General features: G+C 36.8%; 4 protein-coding genes, 1 long non-coding RNA gene and 1 other non-coding gene across 7 annotated transcripts; 1 reads left to right on the top strand and 5 right to left on the bottom strand.

The window, feature by feature from the left end:
- Positions 1 to 483: 483 nt before the first annotated feature.
- On the bottom strand, positions 484 to 980 carry LOC113306155 (probable pectinesterase 29). Its single transcript, XM_026555127.1, has 2 exons — positions 745 to 980; positions 484 to 640 (listed from the first exon to the last, which is right to left on the bottom strand). The coding sequence occupies exons 1-2, from the start codon at positions 978 to 980 to the stop codon at positions 484 to 486; spliced, it is 393 nt and encodes a 130-aa protein (XP_026410912.1).
- Positions 880 to 2,467, bottom strand: LOC113306156 (probable pectinesterase 29). The gene is made up of 4 exons (XM_026555128.1): positions 2,167 to 2,467; positions 1,907 to 2,066; positions 1,106 to 1,323; positions 880 to 1,019 (listed from the first exon to the last, which is right to left on the bottom strand). Exons 1-4 carry the CDS (start codon positions 2,415 to 2,417, stop codon positions 1,004 to 1,006), a joined length of 645 nt encoding a protein of 214 aa, XP_026410913.1. The 5' UTR covers positions 2,418 to 2,467; the 3' UTR covers positions 880 to 1,003.
- A 72-nt stretch (positions 2,468 to 2,539) lies between these two features.
- LOC113303372 (V-type proton ATPase subunit G 1-like) lies at positions 2,540 to 4,116 on the bottom strand. 2 transcript variants are annotated; one of them, XM_026552402.1, is made up of 5 exons: positions 3,961 to 4,116; positions 3,733 to 3,845; positions 3,527 to 3,627; positions 3,242 to 3,397; positions 2,540 to 2,680 (listed from the first exon to the last, which is right to left on the bottom strand). In XM_026552402.1, the coding sequence occupies exons 2-4, from the start codon at positions 3,818 to 3,820 to the stop codon at positions 3,254 to 3,256; spliced, it is 333 nt and encodes a 110-aa protein (XP_026408187.1). In that variant the 5' UTR covers positions 3,821 to 3,845; positions 3,961 to 4,116; the 3' UTR covers positions 2,540 to 2,680; positions 3,242 to 3,253. The 2 variants fall into 2 exon arrangements, with proteins under 2 accessions (XP_026408187.1, XP_026408186.1); XM_026552401.1 differs by lacking the exon at positions 2,540 to 2,680 and adding an exon at positions 2,737 to 2,960.
- A 600-nt stretch (positions 4,117 to 4,716) lies between these two features.
- LOC113303373 lies at positions 4,717 to 6,977 on the bottom strand. The gene is made up of 2 exons (XR_003337441.1): positions 6,840 to 6,977; positions 4,717 to 5,271 (listed from the first exon to the last, which is right to left on the bottom strand). It is a non-coding gene; the product is annotated as an uncharacterized LOC113303373 (long non-coding RNA).
- A 15-nt stretch (positions 6,978 to 6,992) lies between these two features.
- On the bottom strand, positions 6,993 to 7,065 carry TRNAF-GAA. Its single transcript has one exon. It is a non-coding gene; the product is annotated as a tRNA-Phe (tRNA).
- A 751-nt stretch (positions 7,066 to 7,816) lies between these two features.
- Positions 7,817 to 8,610, top strand: LOC113303371 (mannose-specific lectin-like). Its single transcript, XM_026552400.1, has one exon. It carries the CDS (start codon positions 7,895 to 7,897, stop codon positions 8,324 to 8,326), a length of 432 nt encoding a protein of 143 aa, XP_026408185.1. The 5' UTR covers positions 7,817 to 7,894; the 3' UTR covers positions 8,327 to 8,610.
- The last annotated feature ends 755 nt before the right edge of the window (positions 8,611 to 9,365 follow it).

Genomic DNA, 9,365 nt, shown 5'->3' on the forward strand with positions numbered 1-9,365 from the left:
TGCCGTCAATTTTGGCCAAGGGACGACCTTGCACATTTTCCAGATTCACATACTCTTGGGGCCTCTCACGGTGTTAACGACAGATAATTAGTGCAAGCAGAACCTGTTTTGAAACGTTTCTAGAGATGGATGCTTCAAGAAAAAAAACGAAAAAAAACATTCCTACGTGCATCTGGTCCCTAAAATCAAAATGGTTTCTTCTAATGTTTTAACTTGGAAACCAAGTCTTTGCTCACACAAATGTAATGCGGTAAATTAATCGTAAAAGTGTAATGCGTGGTTAATTAACTGTAATGCGGTAGATTTATTAACTAAGCTTCAATCAAAGAAAAAAAAATCTGTTTTTGTAACTTATAAATGGGCATCGTCTAACGCTCAGTACTAAGGTTAGATATAAAGTGTAACTTTGGACAGATCTACCTCATGGTAAAATCAATATTGGTCAGTACAATTACATCGCGGAAGTAATGCAGTTATTACTAATCAAGGTTGTTCTTTAATCCAATCTTCTTTTTCAACGAAAGTTATACTCGTCAGCTTGTCTACCATCGCTTGGGTTGGTGTTTTTATCCGATCAACCCGTTGCGACTTGTCTGATCCTTGTCCAAAGCATCCATGCTCAGCGTACGTTATTTTACCCCTAAAACATGCACATTTTGTCAAATCATGACAATGAAATCATAAAGAGTAAGAAACACTCTAAACACATAATATGATATATGTTACATGCACTAACTGACTTACTCTTGACCAGCGTAGTTCCAAGAATCCCAACCTTCAGGAACAACAACGTCAGATAACTTGGATTTGTAAAAAAACACAGTAGAATGACTTCTCCATGCTCTTCCAAGATAAACTTTGTCGGTACCGAACACTCTGCACTCTTTAAACACAAACGCACTTGGATCTTCTGGGTTATCTCTTCCCTGTGCAGTTATGAAACCTACCATCACAAATTCTTCAGCATCATCTTTCTTCATAACGCTTAGCCACTCAGAGATCACTAATATGTCACAATCCTATACATAAACATATATAATATCAACAAATAGTTACTGAAAACAAAAGTTCTTAACTATCGAATTAGTATGGGTTTGTACATAACCTATATACAGATTGACCACCCCCAAATATGAAATCAACAGCTCCTTCAATGAAGCAAGATTTGAAGTAATGGAGGCCGCTTACATCCCATAATGTATCTTGTAAACAATAGAAACCACATTCATAGAACGAATTCCTATTTCCTCGTATTTGTGCAGCAGCAACCTGCTTCCGAGGATTCTCATTCACAGTGGAGTCCAATGGATGATTATATGTGTTCTGGCATGCGCAACAAACTCATAGATCAGTGGAGTCCAATGGATGATTGTATGTGTTCTGACATGCGCAACAAACTCATAGATCAGCCATGAGCAAATTCCAAATGTTTACATGCAAAACAGTAGCTAGATATGTGTGTGTAACCGTGTATGTGTTGTTTCTTACTCCCTCCTTCACAAATTAATTGAGCTATTTGTAGTTTGCACAATTATTAAGGCAACGAGAAAATGGGAGTTTGTTTAAGTATTTTTTTTTTACAATTATATCCTTATAAATAATAACTAGTAAAACTTTGAAATGATTTATCTCTTAAATTATATCACGGTTTTTCGTAAACTTTATATCATTGAAAAACATTTTAAAACACCTGCTAACGAATATAAACATAACTATCAAATTATACATATTTCTTATAGTAACAATAACCAATTAAAATGGTAGTTTTAGAAATACCCTTTTGATTAGTGAGATAACTCATTTATTTATGAGACAAAATTGAAAACCAATTAACTCAATTAATTTGGGATGGAGGAAGTAATAGACTTACAAAAAAAAAAAAAAAGAGATTAAGAGTTATACTCACATAGAAGCTTACATGCCGAGCAACAAAATTATCAGCATAACAGCTAAAAGTAGGACTTCTATCTAATCGGTCGTGGGCTCCCCATGCAATAATTGTAGTATTCATACTTTCACCTTCCAAAACGATGAAGGGTTTTTCTGAAGGAATTTCTACTTGCTCTCTGCATATCATAACTAATTAAGTTAAATAATGCATAATAGATTATCCATCAAGTTTTGAAACAAGAAAAGTAAAAAAAATAGAAAAAGTAAATCAAGTACAGGTAAACGCCACTTTTGACTTGAATACGTATCCACTGATTATTGTTTTCTGGTATCGAATCAATAGCGGATTGAATAGTTGAGAAATCAGACTTCCCTGATTTATCAACGGTAATGGTCTTTGATAGTTTTTGTTGGTTAGAATCATTCAGTGTCAGTTCCGAATGAACCGTTGCAAATCCAAAAACCAAAGTTAGAAGAACAAAAACATACAAATATTTGGTAGTTAATGATTCCTTGTAAACCCTCATCTTAATCTACTGAATGGATCAATCAATGTACTTAAGTTATGAACAGAATTCAAGAACTCTTCTGGTCTTAAATAATGCAAAACAGGACGGCATAAATTAAGAAAATAGACAAGTGTAGTATGTTTCCAATATTAAGTTAGGAAATATTGAAGTTAAATCGATAAATAATTACATTAATTATAGTATGTGAAATCTTGAAGATAGCTTTTCTTATCGCAATGAAAATATACCTTGTGCATAACTTCAAGAAAATATACCTGATCCTGCACGGAGGCACCACTTAATCATATTTGTGACCCCAGGGTTTGATGAATTGTTCAAACAAACACAACAAAATTACTAATAGAATTGAAGTAATAACAGTTAACTGCAATTATTACAACAAGCATAAGACATAGAGGTTCTTAAAAAACAAATTCATTTCTTTATTTTCTTCTTCTGCTTCTTCTTCTTACATCTTCTGATTAAGTTCACTAATAATGAATCAGTCGAGTTTAAGAACTTTAAATAGCATTATGTTCCTCCGTCTACATCTTCGTCATCCTGTCACCAATGACCATATACAATAGTTTCCTCAAGTTGCATATAACATATGAAATTCCTAATGTTATCTTACACTAACATTAACCTGCACTTAAGTTTCGGTAAACATTTTGTCTCTTAATATAAAGATGCATATGGCATTTAGAGTGACCTCTGAAGATTAAGTTAACCCCAAGTATCAGTTTTCCTTTTAATGCTAATAGACAAGATTTGTGCTTTTCACATTTTTCTTCTAAAATTTGCAAAATGATTTTTATGAGAAAGGCGCAAATTTAAGATACCTGGGAACATCCTCAGTTTTTAACAGTTGTGACCTGCCTCATAAGCATGGCAACAACATCTTTAGAAACTTTTGAACTCATATCCTTCAAGCTCTTGATCTTTTCAACAGTCTCCTCTTCAAGTCGTTTCACATTCATGCCCGAATTACCACTTGTCTAGGTGCATCAACAAAAAAGTGCATTTAGAAGATGAAATTAGATTTGGACGAGCTAACTAACAAAGGTGATTGGTAAATAATCCAATCATTTTGAGTTGTGTTGTGTGTTATTTATTTTATACAATACCTCAGACACCGATTTTTGATACTCAGCCTCCAAATTTGCCCGGTATTGCGCAATTTCTCTGTTTGCTTCTTCTCTCGCTTGCTTTAATCGCGAGTTTTTCACTGCAAGAAGATCAAGGTTAATTCTATAAAATCAAGAATTCAGATTAGTTACATTTGGAAAAAAAATATAAAACAAAGTCTGAGAAAAATTATTGAAATGCCTACAGTTTCTGGCACTTGCAACAATCTGTTGGGCCTCTTGTTCTGCACTCAGTAACATCTGTACACCACCTTGTCCCTTAAAGCCATCCATTTGCAATTAATCGACCTAATTTTTCCTGAACAACAAAAGTATATGAATCAGAGGGAAAACTTCTGAATGAAACCATCAAAATTTCGTTTTTTTGAATGAATAGATAGATCTGGCGCCTGTAAATCTAAAGGAAAACATACCCTCTGAATATGTGATTTCAACTATAGCAACAACCAAAGAGCTGACAGATGCAACGAAAGAAACAGACACAAAGATCTTCCTAGGTTTAAATATCCGTTTCTGTCAGAAAATTTTATGAATCCAATTTTGACGTGTTGTTGTAAACTTAGGTGTTTTTGTTGCCCCAGTAAGAAACTGCCATGTGCAATCATGGAAGCATTGTACACCTTAAATGAATTGAGCTCCCACTTTAGCATTCCCGATTGAATCTCACAACAACATCCTAAATACATGGTCAAAGTGTGACCAAGTTTTTTTCTAAGAATTTTTCGTTCTTATGAATGTTGTGTGGTGAATTGGGACTCTACGGGAGTATGGGAGGGGCCGGAGGGCTGTAGTGTTGCACTTGCCCAAATGCCCCGACCGATTTGCCTGAGTTTGTCAGAGCACACAAGTGTGATTCCATTCTGTTCACTGTAGTTGAAGTGGGGGGATGCTTTTGAGCTCTGCTCTATTATTTGGTCCAAGAAACTGTAACACAAGATCAAAAAGAAAAGAAGAAGAAATTATCAATTTGGCAAGCATGTAGCTGGTCCTGGTCAGACCAACATACCTGCAAAATTTGTGGGCTTCATGCGCAGAGAGAGACATGCACTAAAATGTCCCACCCCGCGAACTATAATGCATGAAGGAACCAGGGAATCTATTGGCCTGTCAAGAATACTTTCCTTCAAAAAAGATCAAACATTGCTTTGAACCAGACTGACAGTTGAAGCTACTGTGAACTGCCTTATAACATAAAAAGGAAAACGAAGACAGAGTCACAAAGAGAGATATGAATGAAGGTTTTAAGCACTGTATTAAACAAAACAGACAATTCCATTGTTTAACTCTTTAACAATTGGATATACTGAATTGCACAAAATATCAGGTGATTGAGCAAACACGATATGAGTTCTTTCTTGATAGTTTTTGGTTAAAGCTTTAACCTCTACCAGTTTCTTGTGGAGTTTTAGCCACAATTGAGATTGCGTGCAACCCTGATTGAAGTTCGTCGTTCAGCAATTCATAAACCATCCTATGACGCTTCACAAGACTCTGCCCATCAAATTTGGATGAGACAATCTTCACATTAAAATGGGTTTCTTCTGCATTATCTTTAACAGCAGCATGACCAGCGTGTTGGTATGACACGTCTTCTACTTCTAGAATACTTGCTTCCAGTGAAGATTGTAACTTCTGCTTGATCCTGTTTGCCCTTGAGAGCAAAACGCTAGCAGCTCCTCGTGAACTCATGGCTGATTTCTAATTCTCCTTTACTTTTAAAATTCCTGAATAAGCAACCATTACAACCCTTTGTTAGAAGAAAGAAATTAGTACATTTAACACTACCTTATTGCACTTCTTAATACATTACATAATGAACTCACAAAGAAATTCAAGAGGTGAATGTGTGGCATATAATCGAGGGTAAAATAGATGAGAATCTTACAAAAAGTTGTATAGCCTATCATAGATTTGAGAATGAGTTGGATCACTGGTAATGTAACTGTTAATTTTGCAGGTTGCGACAAATTGCTAAGAGCAACTGCAATGGACGACTAAACCCAAATTTTCAGTCGAGTGGGCTGGCGTAGTGGGACGGACCATCGATCAAAATTTGATCAAAGAGTAAAATCCAGACCAAATTTGGTCTGCGATCAGGACCAAATCCAAATATAGTCGGGCGGGCGTTGACATAATCTCCGCTACACATCGGGCGTTGATATAATCTCCGCCATTCATCGGGCGTTGATATAATGTACGCATGAAACGGGGCGTTGATATAATGTACGCCCGAAACGGGGCGTTGATATAATATACGCCCGATGGGGCGTTGATATAATGTACGCATGAAACGGGCGTTGATATACTTAACGCCCCACTTTCACAAATTTTCAAAACTTACATGGGGCGTTGATATACTTAACGCCCCATTTTTTTCTTTTTTCAAAACTTACATGGGGTGTTGATATACTTAACGCCCCATTTTTTTCTTTTTCTTTTTTTTTTTTTTGTTTGTGAAGCGTAGAACAATACCAACGCCCCACTCGCGCGTTATCTTTACCAACGTCCCATTCGGGCGTTATCTTTACCAACGCCTGATCCCAGGCGTAATGTTTATCAACGCACGGCCAAATATACTCTTTTCCCACTACGCCACATGACGGACTAAACCCAAATTTGGTCTTTTTTTTTAGTCTTTGGTCTTTGGTTATACTCGCACCACTGTGGACGCTCAAGCAACTAAGAAGTAAACACTCAGGGATTTACAAGTTATGAATTACTCTGATGCAATACAACCAGCCTATCTAATTGACATAACCAGATAGTGGTGATGGGCATTTCTCAATCAGTCAGGTCTACAGAGTAATCCGATAAGAGATATATGGAGTAATCAGATAAGTTAACCCTAGGTTTAACATAATGTAATTCGATGAGATAAGGAAAAACCTATATAACCTGTAAGTCACCAATTTCTGAATCATCACAGACAGTGGGAACATATATATTTATTAGGTTTGTCTAATAGGCAAGTGTTAGTGACAAAGATATTAAGAACCCTAAATTGCTGCTACCTAAAACAGGAAGTGTTGGTTGGACACACATAGTTTCACAATGTTTATTAGAATCAAAAGTAAAATTACTCAGTAGGGCTATACATCTGATTGAAATATTTGAGATAGACATTGTAATTCAAAAATAATTGAAGAAAATATATTTCAAAATTTCAATTGAAAGCCACAAACACAAAACGAACAACACAAAAGAGAGTGAAATTAAAGAAGACTGTCAGTAATCAAATAGTAGAGCTTTATTAAGTGAGAGATTGATGAGTGGGGATGAAAGAGTTACTTACAGAGATTAGACAAGCAAGGACTTTTAGTTGTGGGATTTGAAAAGAGGTTTTAGTGTTTAGGGATTTGAAAAGGAAAAACAAAAAGTGGAACGAGGAATTTTAGTAGGCTCCTCGAGATATATGGAGATAGAGTGGCCGAAAAAAAAAAACCTATGCGGTGAGCGTGGATCGAACACGCGACCTTCAGATCTTCAGTCTGACGCTCTCCCAACTGAGCTATCCCCGCAATTGATGACTATGTATCACGGAAGTTACTTATCGGTAACCTCAGCGTACCCCCCAATTTAGGAGGTTGTTTTCAAGAAAGTGTCTGGTCTGACAATGACGCAGTGATTGAAAACTTAGACGTGATAAGTCGATTCCTCAACATTGAATTGACTTTTAGTTTTACGAGATTTTGAGTAAGAACTCTATGGCAAAGCACACTGTAGATGAGTGACTGATCGCAAAATACTAGGTACTTTTAATTGGAGCCAGGTCCAGATCCCACCACCCTCGGAAACTCAAAATGAAGCATCAACTGATTAATTTAGTGAAAGATAAAAGGCAGTGGTGTGGTAACGCAAGCAGTGGCAGACATTGTACAAACTCATTGTGAATGGGTTTATCCTCGTCTAATTGCTTATCTAATACATCTCCATTCAAACATGCAAGTGGGCGGCAATATAAAAATTATTTACGCCTCAAACTGAAGACGGATCCAAGTTGATCACGGAATTATGCTTTTTGAGGTTTGCATTTGCCGAGGGTGCTGGGGGTTTAACATAGGACTGACATCTAAGGCGGCTGCACCACAACATATAAAATTCACATATATATGGTTGTACCCAGTGAGCCACAAAAATGGTGGAATATGCACTTGACAGACAACTTAGTTCCATGGTGAAAACGTAAGTGCAAATATGATCTATCATCCACTAATTGACCATTACACAAAACCATGAAAAGCTCCAATACCTTCACGTATAAAAGCCTTCATGAATCAATGCACCTTTCAAATTTAACCTGCAGACTTGAATCCGGAAAGGAAAACCTTAATAAGTTTAGATTGAAAAATGGGTTTTTCTTACAAATTATTTCTGTTAACTCTAGCCATTTTAGCTGTATTTGGAGAAGCTGAAGACACAATATTCAGTGGTGAGAAGTTATCGTCCGGTCAGTTTATCGAGAACCCACCTTATAAGTTCATTATGCAAAACGACTGTAACTTAGTCTTATATAAGTTGGATAAAGCTTTGTGGGCTAGTAACACTAGAGGTCATGGTGATGAATGCGTTGTTCTTCTACAAAAAAATGGAAATTTGGTCATGTCTTCTGGTTCTGATGTTATTTGGTCCAGTAGTTCATCTAGAGGTCCGAATTCTTATAGATTAGTTGTTCAAACGGATGGTAACGTTGTCATATACGGCGGTGCAACTTGGGCTACAAATACAATGCAATCTTCCAAGAAGCTTCATACGAAAGTTAACATCCTTGCTGGTCCATAAGCTTAAGTTGTGCATGAGTGTGCCTGTTTTAATTGGATTGTCCCTGTTGATGTGTAATCGTTAGTAATGCTGCATATTACAGCGATAGCGTTATTATGTATGCGTATGTTCTGTTCTGGATGTGCTGTAGCTGGCAGTGCAAAAGGTTTGTAATAATGCAAGTTTGTACGATCGTGTGAAATTGTCTGGTTTCTGCCCTAAGAATGAAAATTAAGTGCTTTGAACTGTAAAATTTGCTCCTCCAGTTTGCTAAATCAATTAATATAGATAGCTGGTAAAAAAAATTTTTTTTTTGCTTATAGTTGGTAGATCAATCTATAGTACTACATGCTTGTCCAGTAAACCGACACATATATCAGCAGAATCTTCCTTTGCAACAGAAAGGGAATAAATAAGCGGGAATGTTATAAATACCCTCCATTTTGGTTGATCTTGTACAAATATTCCCGAGGGGTAAAAATTAAGTCTTTTGGAATCAACTTGGGAAAGTTGCATCAACTTCTGGAAGAAACTTGTGCTAGTTGTGTCCATTTCTGGAAGCAACTTGTGCTAGGTCCTTCCACTCTTCAGAAGGTAGGGGTATTTTTAAAACTATATTTCAAAAAGTAGATTTTGAGGGCTATTTAAATAATGTTCGCAATAAATAAGATACCTGCGAATAGGGGTGTGCAACGGACGGACGGATGCGGATTAGGAGTCATCCGCGTCCAATCCGTCAAAGTTACGGATTTGGAAAATCCAACCGTGTCCGGTCCAATCATCCGCAGGTTTAACATTCACGGATCAACGGATGATACGGACCGGATGCGGATTAACCACGAATTTTACATAAATACACGATTAAAACAAGGCCTCCAGGAACTATATCAGTATCTTTCAGATAAATGTTGCCAGTCACCAGGATTTGTGGCATACGACTGAGAGTGTTGGGGGATCAGAGCTTCTCTACGATGCTGCAGCTCTACGAGAATTTATGCTTAACTGTCAATCTAAGGGCTTAGCTTTCACCATTTTTGCAGGGTCGGTCTACCAGTTAGAC

The sequence above is a fragment of the Papaver somniferum genome, chromosome 8, assembly GCF_003573695.1.
Source record: "Papaver somniferum cultivar HN1 chromosome 8, ASM357369v1, whole genome shotgun sequence".
Taxonomy (NCBI): Eukaryota; Viridiplantae; Streptophyta; class Magnoliopsida; order Ranunculales; family Papaveraceae; genus Papaver; species Papaver somniferum.

Coding starts and splice junctions, on each gene's coding strand:
- LOC113306156 (XM_026555128.1), bottom strand. CDS start 2,417: ATGAGGGTTTACAAGGAATCATTAACTACCAAATATTTGTATGTTTTT. Junction 2,067..2,166: donor GTCAAAAGTGGCGTTTACCT/GTACTTGATTTA, acceptor TATGATATGCAG/AGAGCAAGTAGAAATTCCTT. Junction 1,324..1,906: donor CTCGGCATGTAAGCTTCTAT/GTGAGTATAACT, acceptor TGCGCATGCCAG/AACACATATAATCATCCATT.
- LOC113303371 (XM_026552400.1), top strand. CDS start 7,895: ATGGGTTTTTCTTACAAATTATTTCTGTTAACTCTAGCCATTTTAGCT.
- LOC113303372 (XM_026552402.1), bottom strand. CDS start 3,820: ATGGATGGCTTTAAGGGACAAGGTGGTGTACAGATGTTACTGAGTGCA. Junction 3,628..3,732: donor TGTTGCAAGTGCCAGAAACT/GTAGGCATTTCA, acceptor ATCTTCTTGCAG/TGAAAAACTCGCGATTAAAG. Junction 3,398..3,526: donor ATCAAAAATCGGTGTCTGAG/GTATTGTATAAA, acceptor TGATGCACCTAG/ACAAGTGGTAATTCGGGCAT.
- LOC113306155 (XM_026555127.1), bottom strand. CDS start 980: ATGAAGAAAGATGATGCTGAAGAATTTGTGATGGTAGGTTTCATAACT. Junction 641..744: donor TGGAACTACGCTGGTCAAGA/GTAAGTCAGTTA, acceptor TGCATGTTTTAG/GGGTAAAATAACGTACGCTG.